Here is a 27015-nt window from a genome sequence, read left to right on the forward strand (position 1 = left end):
CTGGGGACATGTGTTCTCCATCATGGTTTCAGAGGTCTCTTGCCTGGGAGAACATTTTAGGGAGAGGGAGACCATTGTTTGTGAGAGCCCACAATGTTTCGCTGCCTCGTTCTCTGGACCCACACCCCATGATTATGTCTCATCCCCTCGGTCCACCTAGGAGTGGCCATGGGGAAGGAAAATAGTCATTATTGGCCACAGCAGTTGATGCCAGACCAGGAAACCATTTTCTCCACGGGGAGGAATGGGGAAGAGGCTGGGGACAGCTCTGGGAGCTGGAATGAAGAGACGCTGCACGTAGGTTAGAGTGCACCATGGGTAAGCCAGGCCCATCTCCTTCACTTCATTAACAGCTCCTGGCAGGATGCTTGGCCACACAGGGTTGTCCAGTAGGAGCCTGACCAATTTTTGTCAACTGAAGACAAGGGACTGGATGAGGCTGAGGTCCCTTTAGCTTAACATGCAAAGACGCTCATGTTGAACAGTCCTGGCCTGAGAATTTATACTTCACGCCAGGGTCAGCAAACTATGGCCCATCGGCCACACCTGGCCTGCCACCTGTTTTTGCACGGCTTGCAAGCTAAGAATGGTTTTACATTTTTAAATACTTGGAAAAATATTTTAAAAAGGGTAACATTTCATGACATGCGAGGTTAATATAAAATCCCAAATTCAGTGCCCATCACTTCAATTTTGTGTATGCATTGCCTCTGGCTGCTTTGGAACTCCACTAGCAGAGGTGAACAGTTGCTACAGACACTAGATGGCCCGCCAAGCCTAAGATACTCACCTGCGGGCCCTTGACAGAAAATGTCTGCCCACCCTGGTCTAGCGAAGGAAGAGTGTTCTTCATGATGTCCATGGTTCACATGGAGAAGACCGGCCGAAAATGATGCTAATCTGACACGGGGACTAGCAGCATGCTCCCTCCCACGGCGAGCGGACGCACTCTCTATTCTCACACCGCATTGCTATTGTGAGACTGCACTTCTGAATGGCCGTCCCTCTGCAGGAGGAGTGAGCTCCAGGCAGAGTCAGCACGGAGAGCCCCAGGAGGAAGAGGACACGGCCAGTGCATGGGACTGCCCTGCCCATAAGAGGAATAATGATGGAGAACTGAAAGGGGTCTTTGGGGCCATTTGGGATGGGACATTGACAAGAGGCTTCCTGGGGAAAGCAGGTGTTTATCATGCAGTTCTCCTTCCAAGAGCTGAGAAGCAGAGGGGTCTATACAACAGAGTACCGGACAGGGAAGGGATTCATTTTGTGTGGTTACAGAAAACACACACACACACACACACACACACACACACACACACACACACACACACACACACACACACACATTCTACACTCCAGCCAAGCAGGCTGGGGCAAGTTTCTCCCGGAAAGAGCCTGGCTCTTTAGCTGCCCTTCAGTAGAAGACCTATCCCCGTGGGTCCTTCCATTGCCTCCAGTGACAGAGACCGTCTCCAGGGGTGGATACCTGAAGGGTGATGTTGAGGGGCTGGAAGTGACACTCCAGGTCATCCAGCTGAATGAAGTTGGATGCGTCCACAGAGTCGCCATACACAAAGGAGGTTGGAGACACGATTCTGAAAGAGGAAAGCATTTAATCCGTCATCCTAAATCTCGGCCAAGCAACCCATGGTCACGGCTGTCCTGAGAACCCAAACATCTGTCTCTATTTAATCCAGAACCTTGCTCCCCCCAGTGTATTCACCAAACCCTTCCCTTCTGGAATTGTTACTTCTTTGTCCTATAAATGGACACAGCCAGATCTATGTTTCCTAAATAGATGTTTCCAGGAATGTCTTCTCATCTTAGGTCAAATCAATAAGCTACATATACAAATAGGTACTGGGATTACGTTTCTAAAATGAGGAGGAAGACAATGATAGCTTTGATTTCAGTTTTTTTTTTTTAAATTGGATTACAAAATTATATTTTTTCTATCTTACCATTTGAAGGACATTTTGTGGACCAAGGAAGATTATGGCAAGTTTTTAAGAAACAAATATAAATGAATTATATATTTAGCATCCTAAACCCCACTCGGTGACAAATTCATAAAAAAAAATGTTAAATTTGTCAGACTACCAAAACCACTAGAAATTAGGTATTAAAAGTTGGGGTCTGTTCAATAATAGCATTTTTCTTCAGATTTCAAACGGTGGCTACCGAAGATGTGATTAAGAACTCAAGCTCAGTTTGTGGCGATGCTTTCAACGTTGCCCATATGAACAAGCCCGAGATGAGACCAAGCCCGGACTCACTTAAATTCCCAAAGAACGGATACTAGATGAGATTCCAGAAACTGCCCACTTGCCCAGATACAGTCATGTAAGATTTTTGGTACCAAGTCTGAGTGGACAGCAATTCATCTACTTTCAACTTGAATGTATTATTTTAGAAACATCATGAGTTCCCAGTGTTATCAAATGGCAAGAACTGGTTCATTTAAACCAGCCTTGTTTTATGTTCCTGGAAAGATCAGAGGTCGATGCGTGTGTTTAATGGATGGTTTCACCAGGGGGCTGTTAACGCCCCAACGATGAGGCCTCCTAGGGCCTGACAACAGGATCAAGTGTTTTCTCTTTCCCCCCAAGGAAAGGGCTTGGTTCAGGCCACATTCTCACTGTGCCTCTGATGAGACAAGTAAATAAACCGCATGGTTAAAAATAGAGCCACGAACAGAGGCAAATCTATGCTACTTTGCAAATATATTCCACTGATGCCTCCTGCCTGAAGAACATGAGGAAAAACGCCCAGAGTGCAGGAGCACACAGAGGCTCATCCCGGCGCCCAGCAGCGTGTGGGCTATTGCAGAATGGCTCCTTCTGCAACGTATTAACGTTTCTGCTTCTAGCCAAGGCCAGGACCCAGAAGCACTCGGAGAGTGAAAAATGAGAAACTCTGAACCCCCAGAAAGTTCAGCTTGCGTTTAGGGCAGGGGTTCAGTGGGTCCTCATTTGATCTAAACTAATTGTGCAAATCCTTTTTCCACTATCAAAGAGGTATGCGCTCTGTTTTCTGAAGCCAGAAATAGGAACTGAGTTCTCATTTTTCCAGGCCTGGGTTTTGGCTGAAAACCACCCAGGCTGCTTCGGGTCCCTGCAGCCTGCAGCCCTGCCTTCTAACGCCACAGGCACTGAGTGGCCGTGGACTTCACCCGGCACACGCCGTGCCCCGTCGTCATTGTTCCCTGCCCACCACCGACATCAGGCAGAGCCCCCGCTGGAAAACAGAAACATGCAAAGCCAGTGTGGGCTGTACAGCTAATCAGAAAGGCGAGCCTTTCTGCAAGGCCACCAGGGCCTTTGGGATACATCTGGCTGTAACCTCTGGCCCAGCAGCATTTGGCGGAGATTTGAGTCCCTGGAATCATGGCCCTCTGGAGGGGTGGCTGCTGGCCATATAGGCACATAAAGGTGTATAGAATGCTCAAAGACATTCTGGGGTTTAGCCTTCTCATCAAACTTCTTGTGTCACCCAGCAGGTGGGTGGGTAGCTGGGACAGAGGAGAAAACAAGGCGGGAGGAGGGCATGAGCCGTAGCTAAAGATTTGCCCTGCATTTCAAAGCTGGGAAAAAGGGGAACTGGCAGGCCACAGACTCCTGGCTATATGTACGAATACAAGAAAAACACAGCGTTCTACCCCGGGGCCCCTCTGTGTTTTGGTAACCCAGGACCAGCTGCTCACCCAGTGATGGATGAGTCCACTTCGTGCATCAGCGGCACCGTCAGCGTGAGGGTGTTGTCGTGCAGGGACTCGGAGCGTTCCACGTTGCCACTGTGCGGAAAGAGAGGGGTGAGTGCTGGTCAGTGCTTGCTACCCCGCAGCAGCCTTCGTTGTTCTGCGTTAGCCCTCAGTCTGTCGCTCTCCAAGGGCTGGCTGTGCACCTGATGTACCCTTGGTTCTGTTTCTGGACCCTGTGCAGAGGCACAGTGTTGTCTCAGTTGTGATCCTTCCCAAAGATATGAGTATAGGCAGTGTGCTGGGGAGGCGACCCCAGGAGACACCAGCAGGGAGTGGAGAAGAGACAGGGAAGGGAACGAAGGCAAAAAAGGCATGTAATCTAGGAGGTCAGTGCTCTGGGCAACTGGGTTTGGTCTCGCTGGGGACATCTGGGAGGCAGCAAGGAGCACACACCTCGGTCTTCCCATGGGAGGTGGGACTTTATCCACAACTCCCTGAGATTGACTGCTGGGGGGCAGGGAGCAGGAATTTCCTGGCACCTGCACTATGCACCCAAGTGAGTGGGCTGTGGCCAGAGAAAGCTTCAGCAGAGTGGCAGGTGCTGGGAGCTGGAAGCTGTCTGGTGGGTGCAGGGGAAAGGTGAGTGCTGAATGGTTATGGCTGGGCACTGGCAGCATGTGCCGCTTCTAGAAGTACTTGTTCCATGAAGAATGGACTGGCAAGGTTAAGGTACTGCAGCCGGGAAGGGGTTCGCTGGACTTGAGCCACCATTTCCCACTTGGAGGCATCACTCGCCCCCCATGGATAGCCAGCCAAGCCTGGGAGAGAGGCCCTGGCCAAACCCATCATGATAAAGACCACGGGAGCTTCCCCATAGACTTCTGGCTGCAGTAGGTCCATAGACAGGCGTCCCCTTTGGAGTGAGAAAGCAAAGAATGGGGAGTGTTGTGGTCTTTCTGGAAAGGGGAGTGCAAGGAAGCTGATGCTTTTGGGTGGCTGCTTTGTGCCAGGCATACTGTATAGCGTGATCTCACTGGGTCCTCAGAGGACCCCTAGAAAGGTGGGGGATTACCTGCCTCTGGCAGGTAAGGAGCAGCTCAGATAGATTAGGGAACTTGCCCAAGGATCCTAGCAAACCAGGTCAGTGAGACTCCCAAATTAGGGCTTTTCCATGTGATTCTTTCTCCGAATCTGATACCAGATTTGGGAGGTTGTTGGGGGCGGGGGGGCAGGGGAGGAGAGAAGAAGGAGAGTAGTAAAGGGAGAAGGAAGGGAGGACAGAGAAGACGTTATCTTTCTTTTACTATTTTGTTACATTTCCAAGATGATTATGATTATTATTCCATGGAAGTACCGTCTTGGGAAAAGGCAGGGCCACTGGGTGCAAGCTGTCGGAGCCAGCACTTCTAGGTGGTTCTACCACATGGCATGTATGTGGGATCCCAGGTGGAAGCCGAGTTCATCCTCCAGGGGTGGAGTGTAGCGGCCCCAAGACCCCCTGAGATTTGGGCACAGCTCACTGTACTACTCCCCTTGCCCACCCACTCCCTGACCCCTTACAGAGTTCTGCCTGCTTCCTGCCCTCCCGCTGCCCCCTCTGCCTTCCTCTCCCACCAGCAAGAGCTAAATGCAATACTTAAAGAGCAGCTCACATCCCCTCTCCTTCTTTCTCCTATTGTTCTGAAACAATGGTGCTCTCTGACTTTGACCCCTGACTCTTCATCTGTCTTCCGCGTATGGGGTGACATCCATCACTCAGAGGACAGCCAGTCTGCAGAAGCAGCAGGGTCAGGTGCTCACCTGGCCTGATTCCCTTGCCCTTCCTTTCCCAGGGGAGGCAATAAAAGCCTTAGAATCACTGCTAGAGGCAGATCAGAGGTGATTATGGAATGGATGGGTCGGTAATGCCCCGGCCCACTCCCTCCCCCCGCCCAGCATCCTGCCAGGTCTGAGTAATCGGTTCCTGATGGAAGCACCACCCCTTGCCCTGCCATTTGTCCAGCCACCTGTGGCTGCTGGCAGCTCAGGCCCAACAGTCTCATCTGTCATCGGGGGACTGCTCCAGACCGACTGAACTGAAAAGTTGAGATACAGAGGCCAAACATCAAAAGGCTTCCAGCCACTCTGCAAACTCGTGACTTGGGATGCGTTCCCAAGGTCTGCAAAGCCAGGCTGCTGAGAGAGCTCTGGAGGACTGTTTAGGCTCAACTTTACGTCCTCCTAAATCCACAAGTAGGCAGGAGAGCTTCAAAGGGTGGTGACGGGGAGGATGGAACGATTGATATTTTAACTGTGGCTTTCAAGATAAGGAGCTTTAAGGATCTTTCTGTCAGAGCAGGGAGTCAAGTGCTGGGGCCCGCCCTCTGGGGCGGTAAGTCCGGTTTTCACCAACACCTGGGAAGAAACGAGTGCCTGCAATATTCTGCGACATGTTTAACATATAATACCACCCGTGTCCAACGTTAGAAGATTCTGCTATTTAATTATCTAAGCTGCCAATACTAGGTGTCCCCTGTTGCAAAGTAGCACTCTTCGCGCACATAAAGGGATGTTCTTCATTTTAGTAAGTGATTAGCATTTTCTTATGTGCCCAGCATTGCATCTGATAAATAGTACGTGCTTAATAAAAGTTTGTTGAGTATAAACGTGCCCGGTACAGGGCCAGGGACTGCAGATGGTGTCTCTTGGCCTTGGCTGATTAGAATCACCTGATGAGACTAATTCACAATCCCAATGCCCAGATCTCACCCAGACCAATAGATTCGAACCTCTGCAGGACGGACCAGGGATCAGTGGTTTTTAAAGCCCCCAGGTGACTCCCATGGCCACCGCTGGCATCTATGGCTGTGTGACTCGAAAAGACAGAGCTTTCACTGTGGTGGTGGTGTTGGCTCCCCCTTCTCTGACACCACTGATTAGCCCTGGGTGGGGTTGGGAGGCAGGTGGAGTTTCCTCTTTTTGACAAGGAAGTCCCTTCCATGTCATTTATTTCCTGCCCCAATGTTCCTTCCCAGGAACACTGGCAGCTGCAGGTGGAGAGGAACCAAGAGAGCACACTAATGGATCTGCCCAACCACAGTGAGTTTTCTGTGGGTCCAAGAAACAGCAGGAGAACTAAGAATTTCCGGGTTTGATTGGCCATTTGCCTCCCTTTATGAAATTCAACGAGCTCATGTTCTGTGGGCAAACCTGCATGCATCACTTTCCTCTCCAAAAACGTTCTGCCTCTGGAATGGAGTGCCCACTCTCCGAGGCTACATGGGCCTTCCATGGCCCAGCCCCATCTCCTGTGTCAGCCCATCTTCCGCTGCCCTGTATGGCCCTCACCCTGAGATGACTCATGAATCCCCAGTTCCCTGCAGTGCCCACCACCCACCCGCCGTCACAGAGCAGGCTGTCCTGTGTACATTCTCAGCACTGTGCCTCTGTGTCTTCGGCCTGAAAACAGACTCCTCTGTTTCAATGCCATCTCCCCAGTGAGGCCCTTCTGGATTCTGGCAATGGCAACCAAGTCCACCTCCTCTATGCTTTGCACGTATTTCTATTAGATCACAGTCATGTTTCATGGGAACGTGAATTATGGGATCCTGAAACAGGGTAAATAAGAAATAACCAAGTCTCACACTATTTCAAAGCTTGCAAGCCCAGACAAATGTCATCTGTGTTGAAATGCTAGCACCCCATGATGGCAGGCCACCCTCGCCAGGCTAGAAGGCTGGGCAGGATTTCTGCGCTTGCTGGGCTGTATTTGAACAATCATGGCTGTTGTTATTTACCTGACTTTTTACATATGCTTAGGTGTGTTCAGTAAGTTCAACCAGTGCTGAACTAAAGGCCAGGGAGCCGTCACCTCTGGAGTGGAAGATGGACAATAACACAGGGTAAAGAAGGCCAAACACACACTGTGATGTGCTGTGCTCTTATTTTTAGGAGAGAGAACATTCTCCAAAATATTTGTGATAATCCTAAAAAAAAAAAAAAAAAGGAAAAAGAAGAATACAGAAAGCAACACTGAAGCCAAAATATGCAATTGTGGTTGTGGATTGAGGGGCTCTGATAATGTATGCTTCCAGCATCACAGTCATTCCCAAGGGAAAGGGACTCAATTCCGTGAGCTTTAAATAACGTTGAGACTGAGGAAGGCCTCAAATGAAAATAAAATTAAAGAGCAGCGGGAGATGAAATCAGAGCTTCTGCACCCCACAGATGCGGCTGCTGGCCACTGTCCTGTGGTACTTGTTGGGGGCCGACCTGAGCTTCTAGAGATGGAGAGGGGGTACCCAAGGGCGAAGCCATTAGTGAGGGGCCAGAATGGACCACAGAGAACAGAAAGATATAGGGCTTGGGAAAACTCTCAGTCCAACAATCTGGGCAATGGGTGTTCTTGTGAAAATTCAAGAATCACTCAGGTGGTGAGTACGACAGTGTGTTTGTTCGGGGGCACGTTTTGGCTGAGGTGTAAAAGATGCTAAGATTCAGAGGAAAGCACCAGACCAGGATTTACTCCTGCTCGGGGCAAAAATCCGAGATGTCATATCAAGGACGGTACAGAGCTCAGAAAGGAGGATTTCTGGAGAAACAGCTTTCAGAGAGAGAAGAGCTGGGTGGGGGGAGGGCGCGGGGAGAGGTGTCTGCCCTTTAAGGCACGCTTCAGGGTACCTTGATCAGCACAGTGGGGTGGGGCGGCTGCCCAGAGAATGTAGGGACCACTGCTGGCTTTCCCTCTCCCGACCCAGTGAAAGAGAAAGGGGACATGCGAGAATCCAGGCATTTCCAGACACCGCAGGGGCAGAGGCTACTGAGGGGGACCTATATGCCAAAGCCAGCATGAGGCCACCTTTGGTCCTGTCCCTGAGGGCATGGTCTCAGCAGAAGCTGAAGGGGTGTCTGGCTCCCAGAGGCTGAGGTTGGACGACAGGATGAAGGACTCACAGGTGGGAACCCCCAGCTGGGGGCTGGCCGTCCAAAGGCAAGAGTCAGCTTGGAATACCCACGGGGCCTGGGGGGCGTGCCTACCTGTTAAGGAGTGAGCACCTTTTCTATTTCACTCACACCTCCTCCAGCCCTGCCTTGAGCCTGGGGATGGGAGGGAAGCTCAGGAACTCTCCCAGGGGAAGTGGGGTGGGGGCGGAGGCAGCAGCAGCGCTGGAGGAAAGCAAGATTGCTCCTGAGAGAGAGGCAGGTTTCGCTTCTGCAGCTCGCTGCCATCGCGGAAAGGAGAAAGCCTTCGCTTTAAATCAAGCTTTGATTATTTCAGGGGACACCTTAATTATAGTTTTGTGAATCTGCTGGGAGACTTGATGTGACTGCAGAGCTCTGCATTGCCCCAGAGAGACCGGAGAATGCACGGGACTGTCCTAGACCATCACCCCTCCCCTCAAGACGGGAAAAGACAGCCCACCAAGTGGGCTTAAAGAGAGTACAGGACACAAAGAAGATGCTTTCTTTACGATTGCCAGCGAAGGCACCACGCTTGCTGGAGGAATCAGCACGCCCCTGGCTCCCGCTGACATTATATATCCATCGGCTCATTTTCTATCCGCCCCCGCCCCCCGCCACCAGCACACTCGCTCCCCAAGAGTAGGGACTTTGCCAACGTCTTAGTCTTACACAGTGCCTGGCTTGTGGGAAGGGCTCAAACATTTGCAGACTGAACTGGCAAAGTATGCCTGCCCTGGGCTAGTTCTTCTCTCCTTTCCTGTAGGAAGCTGTATGTCTGCCTCTATCTCTAGACTGAAGCCTTCTTGAGATGGTTTGGGATGCAAGACTGGCTCTCACTCATCCATGATCCCTCTCAGCCCTGGCCCCGTCCTTTCCCCATGGTGACCACTTGATGATGGTGCATGGAAGTGGGCAGAGTGGTCTAAAGCATGACTCCTTGCTCTTTCCGGGGGCCAGAGGCAGCTGAGCCCGTGCCCCTGCTACTCTGTACAGCACACCACCCGATAGGCTGGCCCCAGTGCGGCTCATCTGAAGAGTCTGGGAAATGGCTTTCTTTATAATTCGGAATGTGGGATGAGGAGCTCCTTCCCGGCTCCTGAGGGCATTCTCCTCTTCAAAGGAAGGTCTGTGTTGAGCACCCTTATTTCAAAGGTGACCATGCAGGTGGTGGTGGTGGGGGGGCTTTAGTTCCCTAAGGCTGAGCCTGTTGCTTTACTCTGTACCCCAGATCCTGAGGGTCTTTAGGTCTGAACCCTGCTCTAACCTTGTGACTCCACTGAGCATCCTTCCCTGGTTGACTTTCAGCCCCTGGTTCCGTTGCTTGCTCACCCAGTGTCTGGCCTTCTGTTTTCTCGGCCTCTATTAGTCATGCAGGTCCTCATTTTGTTTTCTCATTTTTTTCAGTGGATCTTGCCTGACCTTGGCCTTCGGGTGTTTTGTTCAGATCTCCAGACCACCTCTGGGATAGACTTAAGAGTCTCGGCATGAAATTTCCTTTGGAGGTTAAGGTAACTATAGGTAAGACACGATAAGTGAATGCAATGCATGGTCCTTGACTCGACTCTGGACCAGTGAAAAGGGGGCTGAAAAGTCACTAGGATGACTGGCACAATTGGAACAAAGACTGCAGAGGAGATAATAGTATTGCGTCAGTGTCACATTTCCGGCATTTGCTAACTATACCGGTTATTAAAGAAAAAGGCCTCATTCTTAGGAAATGCTCACTGAGGTCCTTATGGGAAGGAGGCATGATTTCTGCAACTTACTTTCAGATGGTTAAGAAAAAAACTATACGTAGAGAATGATAAAGTAAATAGAACGAAGCGTCAGCATTGGGTGAAGCTGGGTACCGGCTGCTTGAGAGTTCCTCGAATTATATGCTTTGCAACATTTCTGCTAAGTTTAAAATCATCTCCAAATAAAAATTCAAATGACAAAAGTAGCTTTGCGGATCCGACCTCCACCCCAATCAAAGTCTGTTTTCTCCTATTCACCACCTAACTACCTCTCCTTCCATCCTGCTTCGAGGCGCACATGGATTCTGGCTTGTGGAGGCAGCTGACAACTCCCAAGACCCTCTCGTGGCTCGAGGCCACACTGGAGAGAGAGGGGCAGAAGCACACTCCTGAGGGAGAAGCCGCCTTCACGGTGCCCTGGCCTGACTCTCCGACTGCAAGGCTTCCAGGATAAGCCCTCTCTCGAGGAGCCTGTCTTGGGGCCTCTGACCACAGGCTGGGCCTGGCCCTCAGGCTGCTGTGCCCTCTCCCTGCATCAAGGAATGCAACCCACAGAGGAAGTCTGTGAACTGAACAACCACGTGAGCTTGGATCAGAATCCTCCCCTCCCCCGGTCTGTCTCCTTGGCTGTAAACATCATGGCATCAGACCGGATGACACCCAGTCCCTCCCAGCTCGGTCCGGCCTGGCAGCTGCATAAGCAGCACTAGGCACACATCAGCCCTGAGAGCTCCGACCCCACCAGTGCTCTGGGGCTTTATGGCTCAACTGTTTCTTCCTCCTCAGCGTCCTGAGCACCATCAAACCGTGACCAAAGAATGTCCCTTCCTGTTCCCATAAATCTTTATCTTTGAAAAAAAAAAAAATGTAAAGCCCCCTTACCTCTGAGCAGTAATGACGAAGCTAAGAACTTCCTCTTCCCCAGACAGGTGGCTTGTGTCAAAGATCACGCTGAATTCATACTAGGGGAAAAGAGAGTGACATCTGGCATCAGCAAGCATTCCAAACTTAAACACCTCCTCGGTTTATGACCTCTGGAAGCTCATTTGCATGACAAGCTTTATTTTTGATGTGTATCTTTCTGGTTGCCAGGCCAGAGATATGGCTTTAGCAATAAAACCAAGCCTGGAGTGTGTTCTGGTGAGAAACACACTGTGTTTTTCAGCCACTGAGGTTCTCTAGGAAGTGATATGTTTGTCTCTTAAACCAGGCTTTTCTAAGGATCGCTCCCACACCACCTCCCTAATGTTTGCCTCACCTGCGTGCCCTGTCACCTGTGTCAACACCACATACATGCATTGCCGCTCTTTTTGTTTAAAGACTACTTGATTTTTTAAACTTTATTTCATTTAAATTCAATTAATTAACATATAGTGTATTATTAGTTTCAGAGATAGAGTTCTGTGACTCATCAGCTGCATATAACACCCAGTGCTCATGACATCAAGTGCCCTCCTTCATACCCATCACCCAGTTATCCCATCCCTCCACCCTTCTCCCTTGCAGCAACCCTGCTTGTTTCCTAACGTTAAGAGTCCCTTACGGTTTACCTGCCTGTCTGATTTTGTCTTATTTAACTTTTCCCTCCCTTCCCCCGTGACCCTCTGTTTTGTTTCTTAAATTCCATATACGAGTGAGATCATGTGACAATTGTTTTTCTCTGATGGACTTATCTCGTTTAACACAATATCCTCTAGTTCCATCTATATCGTTGCAAATGGAAATATTTCATTTTTGATGGCTGCGTAATATTCCGTTGTGTGCGCGTGTGTGTATATATTTATCTTCCATATATATGCATATATCTTTCATTGTGTGTATACACACACACACATCTTCTCCATCCATTCATCTGTCCATGGACATCTGGGCTCTTTCATAGTGTGGCCATTGTGGACATTGCTGCTATAAACATTGGTACAGGGGGTACAGGTGCCCCTCCTGATTGCTGGGTTGTAGGGAAGCTCTCTTTTCAACTGTTTGAAGAAACTCCATGTTATTTCCCAGAGCGGCTGTACTACTTTAGCAGGAACATTTCTATCATGATCACAGGTGGGAACCAGGATCACTTAACAGTAAGAGAAGGTTGTCATAAAAATAAATGAAAACAAAGCACTGCTGCATTCTGTTGCCTGCTGAGGGCTCGGAGCCTAAGGTCCACTGTACTTTGGTAAGAGGGAGATTAGCGAGAGCTAGGGAGGTGTTAAAGACAGTCTGGCACCGTGGGAGACTTTCTCCTGCATGTGCTCAGGGAGAAAGGCTGTTGAACAGGTGATAACTGTCTGGCTGTTAGAGTCAATGTGGGTCAGTGCAGTGACCATGTTCTCAGTGACCATGATCTCAGGAGCGGCCTACAATCACCTCAGGCACTCGCCGTGGTGAGCATCCTATGACTTGGAGAAGACTGCCCCGAACAAATGGTTTCCAGCATGTACACATGGGGCATGTGTGAGAATGTGGGAGGGACGCCCAGGTAGGGGTTACAGAGCCAGGCTCGACCACAAACTGAGTAAGACACTCACTCTCTTTGCCTTTTAGTAAAAATTAGAGGATGGATAAAATGATTCTTAAGTTTCATCAAGCTCTGAGAGTCTATGATTATTTAATATCTAAGTATTTGGGCTCCTTAGTGACTAATGCTAGGCACTGATCTAACTTCACGACACTGGATTCAACTGTACTAAACGCTACCTGAAAGTAATGAATGGACACTGGACATCCCTCTCGAGACAGAAATTTCTGTTGCAGCGAGGCTTGCCAATTGTCAGGGAGGGTGGGGACATGGAGACAGGATGGGAAGCAGAGCTGGAGGACACAAAGGAAGGGAAAGTCAAGGGTCTTGTCCCAGCACAGAGTCAGAACTGGCAGGAGATCTGAATTAAATACTCTGAAGACCTAGGTGAGGTTAGAAGCCAAAATCAGAGGGGGCCTGGAGAACGGAAGGCCAGAGACAGGGCAGGCTGGTTGTGAGAGACAGAAACAGATGGCCACCAGAGTAAGCTGACGGTGCGTCATGAGGCTTAGCAGGCGGGCTGCAGCCTGATGAGCCACAGGGGCTGAGGCACAAGGGAGGGCAAGCCGGGCGTGGACGGGGCAGGCCCTGGCCCTGCTGCGTCACTCCTTGGGCTCTCTCCAGCAACTCACCCGTAGACCTCCTGCCTCCAGCTTTAGTACTGCTCCGGTCTAAACCTCTATATGTGGGAGGAAGGCAGTGGCATTATCGAGCTGGGAAAAAATCCAACTTTCCAACGTTCCTACTTCTCCTGGTTCCATGACCATTTTGAGAGTTAATGAATTTTGACAAAATTTAATGCTCCAGAATTCAACATGGCTTTGTTTTCACTATATTCATTTTTACTACTCTCTCTTTATGGTAAGTGATCCTGGATCCGTATGTGAAAGTGATAAAATTTTCCTTTTAAAATAACCTTTAAGCTAAAACTAGCAAGACACCTTAGGTTTGATTTGGGATGTTGGCTGTACTTTACCAATGAAATGGCAACTGTTAATGTTTTTCAATGAAGCTGATTTTCTGTTGCTGAAATGATTTCAATGAAATGCGTGCGTGGAGTGCCACGTGTGTTTCCACAGACAATGACGTCCAGGGATCAGGGCCATGAAAGTGTTTCTAAAAGCGTTCGGGATCACGGACGTAAGAGCCGTCCTCATTTGGAGCAGGCACCTTCAATAGGGCTGAGGGTTTCGAGTGATTTGCTAGGAAAGCAGCAAATCTTTTTTCTCACTTGAACATTCTTACAACTGGCTTGCAAAACAGCCACAAGGTACTGGGACCAAAATGCCTTGGAGATAAAAGCAAGTTGATTCTGTGACATAGGCAGAAGAGGAGGATTAAACTTCCATTTTTTTTTTTAGGGGGGAAAAAAGTTAGACAAAAGAATATGAAATTTCCTTCAAATCACAGCAGGAAAAATAGCTTCCATTTCAAAAGGCAGACCTGATCTTTTACATTCTAGTTTTGCTTCCAACAATCACATCTTCTATGTATCTTTGCATACCCTTATAATACTGGCATATACCAGAATGTTCCATGAATGTTTGAATATGCTGGACCATATTATTGTTTGAGCTTAGAAAATCTGGCTCTGTATAAATACCAAAGTGAGTCTAATTTCTTTTACTTAAAAAAAATGAATTATAACACCATTATTTATGTTTTAAGAATTTTAAGAGGTCTCTTCAGAAAATTGTGAGCGCCCAGGGGAATGACAGAACTGTAGGTCACTAGCCCAGACCACATTTCTCCTATATAGTTGCACTCACAGTGTCACGGGATTTTGTCCCAGAGAAAGATTTTTAAGGCGGCCACCCAGATGGTGCTGCTAAAGTACCAAGGCCATGGTGTGTCTATGACATTTGGGGTTTGTCACGTGGATCAAAGAGGAAGAGCATGTGGGGAGGGCCCCTGTGGAGTAGTAAATCACAGCCCCCCCCGCTGGGAGCTGGGCAGTGCCATTGTGCAGGGTGGAGGTGAGGGTGGAGGTTGGGGGGGGGAATAGAGGAAGCCTGGGGGGCGGGTACAGCTGCCAGGTCAGGTGGCTGGTGAGAAGGGCTGGGGTCTGCTGCAAGGGAAGTGCCCCATCTCTGCCCCTTACCTTCGATTTTGACCTCATGAAAGGAAATCCCACGCTGCATTTGAGGAAGTCTGATTCAAGCAGTTCACAGGAAATGCCCATTTCCTCCTGAAAGAGAAAAAGCATGAACGGATGGGCTGCCTGCGTGGAGACAAATGTGGGTAAGTGGCCTCCACGAGGTAAATTGAGACTTCAGCAGACATGGTCTTTCTTTGGGGAAGTTCCCAGACAACATCACTGCTGGCTCGGATGGGAGGGGAGACTATGAACCGGCTGAGTCTCCAGTCCTTCTCTGGCAGCCCACCCTTCCCATGGGCTCTGTGGGAAGGCAGGCATCCAGAATATTCCCAACTAATGTTTTGTCTCTGAACCCTGGTGCTCTCCTGGTGAACTGGGCCAGGCTGCATGTGAGCTGGATGCCTCCAAAGGTTTGGATGAAAGACAACCACGTCGTCCTCCTGGATACTTTCTCCTAAGCCCACACTCTAATCCTGCCTTTCGAGATCTTGCTAGTTTAGATAAGACAAACTCTTAAGAAAATCACACCAAGGAAAATGCAGGGATTCTTTCCACAGCCTGAGGTGGTGAGGGTTGAGCTGATCCCCTGCAAGCCTTCCCAGGTACAAGGGCAAGGAGAGGTCTCTTAGTGTAGCCCGCTGAGCCTGGATTCTACACACAACGGCAGGAGAAACCAGGACAGGGGTCATGGGGAACTGTGGTCTTTCTACCTGGACACGTGGCCTACAACCAAGGTCAAAGGAAAGCCAGGAGGCTCTTCATAAACCACAGGTTCCAAGTTACTGAAGCCAGATCAAGACTTCTAAGGGGAGAGAGTATGTTGCAGATTTTGGAGAAGGAGAAGCCACAGAGCTAGCACTTGCTGAGTGTCTAGAAGCCAGGACATCAAAGTTCGTTGAGGTCATGTGTCTTCCGCAAGGTCATTCTTGGTGGACTCTAAAGCCTGTCTCCCGCCCCATTCCATGAGTCTGATTTTCTAGAGGGAAAGAGCATATACATTCTCTTCTCTGTCTATTCTTTTTCTAGTCTACAAACACCCCTTACCTGGCTTCATTTCTACACCTGTTTTTAAGTTGTTCCCACTATCAGGAATACTTTTCCTCTGTCCTCCTTCCAAGGCTTACTTCACGAGTCTTGGCCCCAAATCCTCAGGGGTGCTAAGTTCACACACATAGTATGGAAGCGGCAGGGGATCCAGAACGGACCCTGAGCTTCTATGGGGTAGCTGAGTCAGCATATCACCTACCACGATCAGTGTAAAGGGCACAGGTCTGAAAGATACTAGTTCCCGTCCTTGAAGAGCTCATAGCTTAGAAAGAGGAGACCTCCCAGCAGACAAACAGACATTTACATGGAAGTGTGACGGGATGCTCTTGGAACCTAGAGGATACGCTTTGGCAAATTCAATAAGGAAACCAGAGAATAATTTCTCAAATGCTGTCTCAGGACCTGCATGTCCCAAAGACTGGTCCTAATGATTCATTGTGGGGGCTTTGTTCCCATCTCCCTCCTCCTATTCCTCCCTGCAGAAGCAATGTCCACAACTGGCCCAAGGAGATACTCCTCTAAATCCTAGCTAATCAGCTGGTGGGCATCAGAGGTGACGTTGGCTCTCAGCTTCCCTGGCACAGTTCCTGTTCACATCCATCGTGGGGTATAGTTACTCTCAAGAGTGTCCCAGCATATATATAAATTACATGTGTCCTCAACCCAGTTCTAAACTCCCTTCATGAAGTTCTATACCTCACTGGAAATCCCTTTCAAACCAGGAGAGAGGTTTTCCATTCAAGTCAAAGGTCTATCTGTTCTTGAAGTAAAGATTTATTGCCCTGAAGACTTTTTTAGTTTTTGCGTGGCTGTGAAGGAATGACTGTGACTTCAAAAATTTTGCTCTGGAACTTGAAAGGACCTCAGTTTACTAGGCTTTGGCTTCAGCCTGCGTTTGATTATTCAAGAGCTGCTGAAGTTACTTCTTTTTGTTAATTCCAAGATGCTAGAACATAAGGCCTAAGCCAGCATTTATTGCATTATTCTGTGTCTCTCTGCCACGCTACTCAGTCTACTAGAGATTGCAGAATTCGGGTTGGACCTTGGTGGGGGTAGGCAGAGAGAGCAAAAACCACAGACCTCTCCAGGATTGAGAGCTCTCAGCATACGATTCATGACTCATGCGCTCCTGGTGGTGCTACAGGAAAGGATGTCATGCATCACCCTTCTGCCGCCTGTCAGCACCAACACAGCCCTCCTGGGGTTATTCATTTCTATACTCCGCTCTCCTACAACAGCTGTGAGGTAAGCAAACACTATGAGCCCCTGTGTGGATGGTGTGCGTGCTTGTCCTAGAACCCCTTTACTACATGGGTTCAATAGCCCCCAGCTGGAGCCAATTTGCGGGGGGGGGTAGTTACAATGCCCTCCCCCACAAGCATTCTGCAGCCTCAGATTGACATTCCACTGCCTCCAGGTGAGACTGGGTTTGTTGTGCAGCTTAGGTTCCAGAGCCCCTGTGGGATCAGGCGAAAGGAGCCTCCAGCTGACAGCACATCTGTTGGGTTCCTTCCTCTGCCCCCTTCTGCTCCCTTCATTCCTCTTCTTTTCAGAGCATTTCCCTAACAAACTGCTTGCACAGAAATCCCCATCTCAGTATGGGGCATTTTTTCCCAGGGGAGGAAAGACAATGGAAGGAGAACATGCACATGCCAGTAAATCTTTTTTAAATTCATACTATCCAAGAGAAAGCTTATCTAACTGTAGTTTATGAAGTCTGGATAGCAGGAACAAAGTATCCCAAAGCAGCATCAACATCCTCTTTGTTCTGATTTTACACCAAGCTCAAAGCATAACTAAAAACCAGGCTCATTATGGAGCCATTCACACCCTTGGCAGCCAGGCAGCCACCTTGCAGGCATAGAGAGATCCAGTGAGGCTTCAGAATAGTGAAGCCTTGGTGCCCACCAGGAAGTATGTGGGAGAGGTTCCAGACATCAGGCGTCTCCTTGGCTCTGCCTTTTCCCATGTCCCAATGGTTGCTCACCCTGATTTTAGGTTAGAGAATGCAACTTTATCATTGTTGCAAGACTTAACGATGATCGGCTCTCAGCGATTGGGAACGTGGAACAGTGAACAAACTTTGTCCCTGATCACCGGACAGTCAGACATCTGATTACTCCATTCAAATACAGGACAGTCTACTGCAGAGGGAAACTAAGACCTTGCTGCAAAAGAAGCAGGCTTTTACGAAATCAATGAAAATGATGGTGGAAAACTGCTCGAGCCACAGAAAGCCACTGATAAATCTGGATCTGGCTGAGTTAGACCAGTTAACTGATAAATATCCCTAGATGGTAACACTTTAAGATGCTTCCAAAGATAAGGATTTAAATAAAAAAGATCAAGAGAAGCCCTTGGAAAAAATATGCCATTGTAAAAATGACCCTTTTGTGGGCGCCTGAATGGCTTAGTTGGTTAAGCGTCTGCCTTCAGCTCAGGTCATGATCCCAGGGTCCTGAATGGAGCCCCATGTCCAGCTCCCTGATGGATAACGAGCCTGCTTCTCCCCCTCCCTCTGTCTGCATCTCTGCCTGCTTGTGCCCTCTCTCTCTGACAAATAAATAAATGAAATTTAAAAAAAAAAAAAGAAAGACGTTAATAAAGCAAACTTTTGCCTCGGGTCTAAGATATCCTTGACATTATAATTTCACTGTTATAAGAGCTATTAAATGTAGGATAATATAAACTTATTTCCATAATTTTTAGTTTCATTGTTCAAGTAAAGTCACAATCAAATCTTGAAAAAAATTTTTTACTATGAAATTTTGGACCTTATTCTAAGAAGATTCACATAACTGGCCTTTTTCCCGGTCCCGCTTTTCTTAGCTAACAAGGATCTCTAATACCATAAAATGCTATCAGGGCTTCTCCCTGGCGACTGAATGATTCACTTTAAATGAAATTAGGTTTTTTTTTAAGTGACACACATTACTCTTAGGATCAGGAAAACATCTGTGAACATTTTCTAGAACATGTGATGAAAAGCATGCTTGATTTAGGCACGTTCACCTCTGCATCCTCAGTGCCTGGCACTGAGCCTGGCACTTAGTAGCTCCTGAGTTTGCACTTATTAAATGAATGGTCTTGGCTGGTGGAGGATTCGGATGAAGGGACTGTAAGAAGAAGCTCATTTGCTGGTCTGCCTGGCATGGGAGATGCTTGCCTTGGCAAAGTCCCCCTCTTTTCCAGACATACTTCAGCTCTCCCAGGTCCGGGAGCGTGGCCAGTGGAGCCAAGCCCCAGCCCTGTTCATAACGTGCAGTGGTTGGCAAGAAAAATCAGATAATGAAGTTAGGGAGCCCCTTTGACCTTTGGACTCCTTCCTCCCAATCACACAGCATTTGATTTCATTCTGGAGTGTGCTTTATTTGACCACCAACACAGTGCTCTTTGGGACAAGCAAATCTGCAAAGTCCGGCAAGGGCTCAGCGCCAGGAAAAGTTTGAAATTTGCCTTCTCATTTTCTAGCTTCCTCATGGGTTTGTCAAACTGAAGAGGACACGCATGTCCCCATGTCTGGCTGCCACTCTGGCAGTCTGGTGTTCATCTAAGACCCCTTCTTTCATCCAGGCATTAGAGGCATGACCCCTGTGAGCTGGTAAGAGAAGCCTCCATGTTAACTCGGAGAATTTTGGAAGCACTTCACCCCCAATTCTCTAATCAATTGAGGAGTCAGAGGTGAGCAGGGGTTCCCAATAAGTTGGCCCAGGGAGTTAACAGAAAGAGATTTCCTTCCCAGGAAAGACTTTATTTGCCCCACTCAACCATGAGTCAGCCTGAGCCTCACCAGAAAAAACAGTCCTATTCCCGGAGGAGAATCCTTTGGGACAGGGTCCATGAAATTCCTACCCATGAAGAAAACCACACAGGCTTACAGCATAGAAAGTGCATAAGTTAGTGTCCCAGCTTTAATTACTGGCTCAGGTCTGCAATAGCTACGTGTCGTTAGGCCAATTAACCATTTCCTTAAGCTCCCATTTCCTTACCTGCCAAATGAAGTCATAACACCTGCCTTCTAGGACTTTGTTGGCCTGCTAGTGCTGATGGCTATAAGGATGGAATACACAGACGGCCCTTACTCAGTAATGGTTCACTATGTGCCAGGTCACTCCTCTCGGTGGTAGCTTCCCTTCTGATGCCATTTTACAAGGAGGAAACTGGAACACAAAGTAATTATATCACTTGCCCAGGGGTCCTTAGCTGGCAATGTAAGAATGGATCAGAAGGGCCTTGGGATGGGGACACCAAACAAGAAACAGACAAGGTCCCCTTTTCCCTCTCCCCCCAAAGAATCCATGGAAACTAAGCCTGATGTGGGAAACATCACTGAATGAACCAAGTGCAACCTTTAAGGAACCTGGAACATATGGTGACTATAATACAGATGCCCAATATGGCTGACGGTCTGGCAAGGCTGGGTCAGTGGTTACAGACCTCCTGCCAGATAGGAGCTGGAAGCTGAGCAGTCCGAGGGAACCAGAGATGATCCCCCCCACACACGTGGGGATTTGGAGGAATCGGGCAAAGAAAGCACTACAAAGCAAGTTCCTTTCTTAAATTTTGTCAAAACCCCGTTTGGAAGCCCAGACTACACTGGGTTTGTTCTTTCCAATGCTTAAATAAGTGAAGCAAGCAGGAACTACAGTCAGGACAAATGTCTGAGACAGATGAACCACGTCACCGTTAGAGCAAAATTCCCCTGTGACTCGGATATCAGAATTTGGTGAGGGCACTTTAAGCCACTCTGAACTGATCACAGGCAGGTAGGGGTGGGGGGCAGCTGTCACAGAAGGAGTAATTATCTGGTCAAAGTGGAGCCAGTCCTCGTGGCCCTTAGTAAAAAGGTGCTCTGAAAGCTTTATATGAGTAAAAATATTGCATTTTAAAAGCCAGTATGAATTAGAAATGAGTTGAATAAACTTATTCCTGTAACATTCCCTCCTTGGTGCATTACAACAACGCTGTTTAGAGCTAATCTTTATGTTTTCCAAAAGTGCAGACAAATAAAAACACCTCCCCCAGGGCTGGTGATTGCTCTCTTTGGGACCGCAGGAATACAAACTTGAGAATATAAACAAATAAAAAGAAATCAACCAGCTCTCACTGAAAAGCCCAAAGTGAAGAGACCTTCACTTCTAAGTGCCTTCTAAGGCTGAAGAAGAAATTATTTGATTTTCATCTAGGAAGTTTGTCCTCCTATTAAATAGAGGCAATGTCTTATTCTTAGATCTTTTTAAGCATGGTTTCTATTCTTAGATTTAAAAAAAAAAAATTCCCAGAGCTTGCCAATTCTTGATCAACCAGCTAAGAATTCAATGTTGCATTCTATCTCACAAATCAAATTATTTTGATTTTCTATCGCTCTTTTCCTTTTCCCTACAGGCTGACTGGAAAATCAACAAGGTGGAGACCTCTCCCAAAAGGACAGGAAAGAATTTCACATCATGGCATAAAAACAATTTATGAGTGGTATTTGGATGAAAAGGTTTTGTAGGAGTCAAGGGTTTGAAGGGTACTTATTAAAATCCCAGCCAGGAATCTTGGTTGGAAATGTACTCACAGCGAAGAATTTTACCCCGCCTACAAACCCGCTTATGCTCCTGCTCGCTCAAAACTTGTTTTCAAGGGATTTTGTTGCTAAGGGCCTTGCTACTCAGAGTGTGGTCCTTGGACCTGCAGCGTCAGCCTCACTTGGGAGCATGTTAGAAATGCAAATTCTCAGGTCCCACCCCAGACCTGCTGAATTAGAGTCTGTATTCTAACAAGATGTCCAGGTAGCCTCTGTGATCATGACCACTTGAGAAGTGGTCACTGAGCCCACTGGCTCAGGAAACAGGATGTCAACCCATGGAGAACACCTTCCTCATGCTCTCTCCCCTCCAGGAAAACAGGTACACTGCTGATGTTACTTGAGGGCTGCTGTCTGTGTGAGGACACACTTCTCTGGAGCTGGAGATCTGCCGGTTCACATGACCCTTATCTAGGTTCCCCCGAAAGCAGACTCTGGGACAAGGAGGTGACCTCAGGGTCTCCATGAAGGAGTGGGCAGGCCTCCATGAAGGAGTGGGTGAGAAAGCTGGGGCATCTCTTGTTCCATAGCCACCTGTCCTTGGTTGAGTTGCTCCAGAAACACCGACTGTCCTGTGCTTCCAGCACCTTGGTGCTTGATTGTAGCGCACACCTGTGGCCGAGAAAGCCCCGGGGTGAGAGACACAGGCAGGCCTCGGCCTGCAGAGGAAGTGGCACAGGCGGTCTCCAGGGTGGGTGGAGGGGACACAAAAGGACATGGACAGTAGTCCCCTGTCCTCTCCCCTCTCAAGCACTTGGGGTGGGGAACTGGGGACCTGGAACAGAGGCAGCTACTGATGAACTTCCCTTGGCCATGGACAAAGAGACAGGGCCTCAGAGAGGACCTCTCCCCGAGCGCTATGTCTCCACAGAGCACGCTGTGGCCTCACGGAGGCCCGACTCTGGGGGCAGCCACCTACTCATTTCTTCCCTCGGGTTGGTGTATCTGCTTGGCTACCTTTGGACATACCTCAGGACTCTCCTTAAAGAACTGGCATCCTCTTTTAGAAGGATGCCTCCCTCCTTTATCTTTCCTTGCTACCACAACACACTAGCTCTAACCTCTTCCCATCCAGGTCAGCACAAAACCACCTCTTAGTGGATGCCCTGCTCTCAGCTGGTCCCCAGTCTGCTCTACAAGCTACTCCAGGTGAATCTTAATACACTCCATGGTTTGCTTTTACTTACAGGCCTTCAGAGGTTATTACCAACCAACACCTCACTGATTTCTAACTGGAGTGTGCACTGGAGCCAGCTGGGGCCATGCACAACTGTGTAGGCTGTTTACTGCACAAGAGACCCAGCTGAGGGGGACAGGGGCTGAACTCCAGCCCAGGCTGCTCTCCCCAAGTCCTGCTCCGGGCCAAGAGGCTGGGGACCACCAGAGGGGACACTTCTCTCCAATTTGTATGATGGTGCTAGAAAGACTATGTCTGTGTGCAAAGCTTTCTAAAAAAGACCCAGTTGGAAGCCCTGCCCTAGATCCACTGAATCACAGCACACAGCATGGGCAAGCATTTGCTGAGAGCTCCCTAGGTGGGTCCAACGTGCACTCAGGTTAAGAGCCCTCAAAAGTTACGTTATGTCAAGACCCTTGTTAAAGACGCCGATTGCAGGCCCCACCCTCCAGAGTGGGACCCTTAAGAACAGAAGCCGGGTCAGAAGATCTGGATTTTGAATTATCTGGAGCAAGACTTCGATGTCAGCTTTGGAAACACTGACCCCGAGGGCGAGGACAGACACTGCCATTTGGAAGGAGAAGAGATTGAGAGCTAGCCTGAAGGAAAAAAGTGCCTTCCCTGGGTTCTAACTCCCATGAGGACAGGACACCTGTCATTATGCTCCCCATGCCCTGAATGGGAGGCTCACAGACTGGTGCCCTGCCCCCATGCCCTCAGGGCGGTGGTGACAAAGAGAAGAACTGGAAGGACTGTGGCCAGCTCCAACATGGGTGCCCACCTCCCACTGCCCTCAAGGAAGCCCATCCATTCATTCAAAAAGTTTCTTATTTTGCCTCAAATGGGAAACAGCTCCTATAGGATAATTCTTACGTATGAGATACACATGTTTTCTGTTAAGTCTTTACATTCATTCTCTCATTTAAAAATTATCTCTTGGGCAGCCTCGATGTCCTTCACTGCTTTTATAAGCAGTCCCTGTTGTCTCCCAGGCAGTGCTCCCAGCCTGTGGGGAGGGAGAAGGACCTGGCTGCTAGAGGAGAGACCCTTGGAGACTTGTGTGTGATGACTGCTTGGGTGGGGTGCGCTCAGCGGGCTGACATGGAGCTCCGTGGATAAGAGAAGCTAAGAACACAGGTCAAAAGCTATTATGAAATGACAAACAACAAAAAAATACTGTTTGTAACACGGCAAGATCTAGCTGAGGGCCCCCTTATTCAGAACTGTACCTAGCCGCCTCAGAGGCAGAGAATGGATCCCTGCACGACTTGCACTCTGCTATGAATTGACTCCACAGCTATGAGTGGACTGATCTCATGTGCCAGGCATGGCGGTATGATGCCAGCTTTCCTGCTCTGTGCCAGACAGAGCGACTGCCTTGGTGGCTGGTCCAGCAGAGCAGCAGACACCGGCTGCAGGCTCCACGGGGAGGGCAGACAGGGCAGCACAGGCCGTATCTCAGGGCTGCAGACTGCACACCTATCAAGGGAGAGCCTGGTGCCAAGAACCTCGAGGCTCAATGCCACAGTCAGAACAAGAGCAAGTCCATTTTACAGTGAGAAGGACCCACTACTGTAACTAGAAGGTTATGTATCTTTTTTGTATTTTCAAGGGAGATGGACTGGGTTTCCTAGGATTGTAGTTGGTTTTCTCTGTGTTTGGTTTTAACATTTGCAGTTAATTGGCCACTTCCGGAAACTCACACTACACAAAGAGTAAGTGTTGCTTTTGGTTGTTTTCACAGCTAAGTTTTAAATTCAATCGCGCTAGAGTTGTTTGTGAAAGATCTTCTGATTCTTCCTGGTTCTTGGAAAAAAAAAGAAAAAAGGATGAGCTGCAGGTCCATAACATTGCCTACGAGCCAGTATGTTCTGAACTTGTTGGACTGTGTCAGAGGCTGGCTTGGTTGTAGGGCACAGATGAACGGACTGGCTTCTTCATGGCTTCCCATGCCGTGGAGCCGCAGAAGGAATGAACTGTGTGTCTCCGTCTGTCATTTGCTGGGTGTCATTCCCCAGGTGATTTTGCTCATTCTTTAGTCTCCCTTTGACGTTATTTTCATTTGTCTGGCTTTCACACTGGTTTTTAGTGCCGCTTCCGCTGGCTAGACTGACCACACACCACCCCGCTCACAGCAGGGCATGGAAGGAGGGGTCCACGATGCTGGCGGCACCCCCTTCCCCCCCCATGCCTCTCTTCCCACGTGGCCATGCCCACGGACTTCCACCTGCTAGCACTTCTGTGTGAACGTGGACAGAGGGAAATGCTTGGGAATTCACATCCCCTTGGGGGAGCCCTTACCCAAGAGCCCTTGTCCCCGACTGGGAAGCACTGAGATGTGACCTGTACTTTGTGCCAAATTACCCACCTAATCTTTCGCCCCTGAGAACTGTGAAATACCTTTGCTTGGCCTCCTTTTCCACTTCGCTACTGGTATCTCCTGGGAACACTTCCTGGTAGATTACTTTTACGTGATGGCTTATCTCTGGATTTCATTCTTGGGAACTCTGAGACCACCACAGACACGGCCCACTTCCCTCCTCTCTCTGAGCCCCAGCTAGGGGGATGCCAACCTGGCACCAGTGGGAGCACTTTGGGCTTTGAGCAAATGGCCTCCCAGTCTTAGAAAACTTCTCATTCTCTCTAATGCACAATGCAGAGCAGGGCTGCTTTACTGGAAATGCCAGTTCTAAGCAAACCAGGATCTTTTAAAACAAAGAATTCCACCTGCTGAACAGGAAGGGTGCAAAGCTAAGACCACGGGGCAGAATGAACATGACTCACTATCGATTTTAATCCACTTAAGTACCTCGTAAACAGGAACTCTTTTAATTCTTGTTGCTAAGCGTTTTGGCTTTGTCCACTTCGGGAAGAAGGCTTCCCGCCCTGTCAGCACCCGGCTCTGGGCAGGGGCCCTGAACAGCAGGTTAAAGCCACTCTCCTCTTTACAGAGCTTCCTGGGGAAGGACGCGGGACCCTGGAAGCTTCTCGACTTGTGAGTGCACAATGGTTTCTGTTCAAACTGACTTGGGGTCACATCACAGTTCGACCACCTATCCAGTGGTGCCTTCAGTCATTGCTACCCCACAGCCTTGCTAGAAGGATTCCGTGAGTCACTATGCTGGCTGCCATCACAGTGGTGGTGGCTGCTCCTTGGCTCTATTGAGGGACTTTTCAAGTGTTTCCTTTGTGCTGCCACCTACACTGGCTGGCAAATCCCAGGCTGTTCAAAGCCACTCCCAGAAATAAGGCCCTCCACCTGGCTGGGCTGCCTGAAAAATGAGAGACAGAATTAACGTGTACTGAACTCTGGTCCCGCGGCAGACACTGCTCTAAGCACTTCGCTAGGATGGACAGATTTATGCTTCTCAACAACCCTAGGAGGTAAGTATTAGATCGTCCGCTTTGCAGATGAGGATCCAGAGGCCCAGGGAGGGTGAAGGAACTTGTCCAAGGTCACACAGCGGCTGCATGGTAGCGCTAGAACCCCAGGGTGGCAGCCGAACCCCAGAGCGCCTACGGCCTCACAGACACTGGTCTGCAAAGGGGCCTCCAGGGCGCACAGGTTTCCCTTCCTTTGCTCTGCAATAACCCGCCTACGGCACAGAGGTTCTTAAACTCCGTCACCATCAGATGCGCACTGCTGGGACTCACCCCCAGCACTTCCGGCTCAGCAGGTCTGGGGACCGGCCCATGAATGTGCTTTCCTCATCAGGTCCCAGGCGGTGTGGACGCTGCAGTCAGGAGACCATGCCTGGAGGAGCACCAATCTGGATTCTCAGAAACACTGGCCTTGGGCAGGGCCCACGGTGGAGGACAGCCTCGTACGAGGGAGTAGGACTTGGTGTGCTGAGTTGGTGCACACCTGAGGTGGCCCTTCCAGGGATGCTATGAAGTCTGTGGGGCCCCTGTGGGGCTGCTGGTGTACAGGAGCCCGTGACAGGCCATCCACTGTCACTGGGATACCCCCTTGTCACCTTCCCCCACACTGCCTCTGACCCCCCCCCCCTTGCAACAAATAGAAGATTAATATAATGGTGCTGTAGTGAAGACACGCTGAAGAGAACAGAAGGGGAGGAGAGAACAAACATGGAGTGTCTTCTCATTTCGGGACCTTGTAGTGCCATCTTATTTAAGCCTGACACTGTGAGGTAGGTCTCACAATCCCCACTTTTCAGGTGAGGAAAATGTGGCTCCGGGAAGTTGGACAACCGGCCACAATGTGTGCAGCT

At 49.2% G+C, this 27015-nt stretch overlaps 1 protein-coding gene across 1 annotated transcript in view; it reads right to left on the reverse strand.

The window, feature by feature from the left end:
- The window catches only part of ITGA9 (integrin subunit alpha 9), a 332075-nt gene that overhangs the window by 66551 nt on the left and 238509 nt on the right, over positions 1-27015 (reverse strand). The window contains exons 18-21 of the mRNA XM_034662244.1: positions 14991-15077; positions 11260-11339; positions 3704-3793; positions 1487-1595 (exon numbers count right to left, since the gene is read on the reverse strand). Of these exons, the coding sequence (XP_034518135.1) occupies positions 1487-1595; positions 3704-3793; positions 11260-11339; positions 14991-15077 (366 nt within the window). The remainder of the gene's footprint in view (positions 1-1486; positions 1596-3703; positions 3794-11259; positions 11340-14990; positions 15078-27015) is intronic.

The sequence above is a fragment of the Ailuropoda melanoleuca genome, chromosome 6, assembly GCF_002007445.2.
Source record: "Ailuropoda melanoleuca isolate Jingjing chromosome 6, ASM200744v2, whole genome shotgun sequence".
Lineage (NCBI taxonomy): Eukaryota > Metazoa > Chordata > Mammalia > Carnivora > Ursidae > Ailuropoda > Ailuropoda melanoleuca.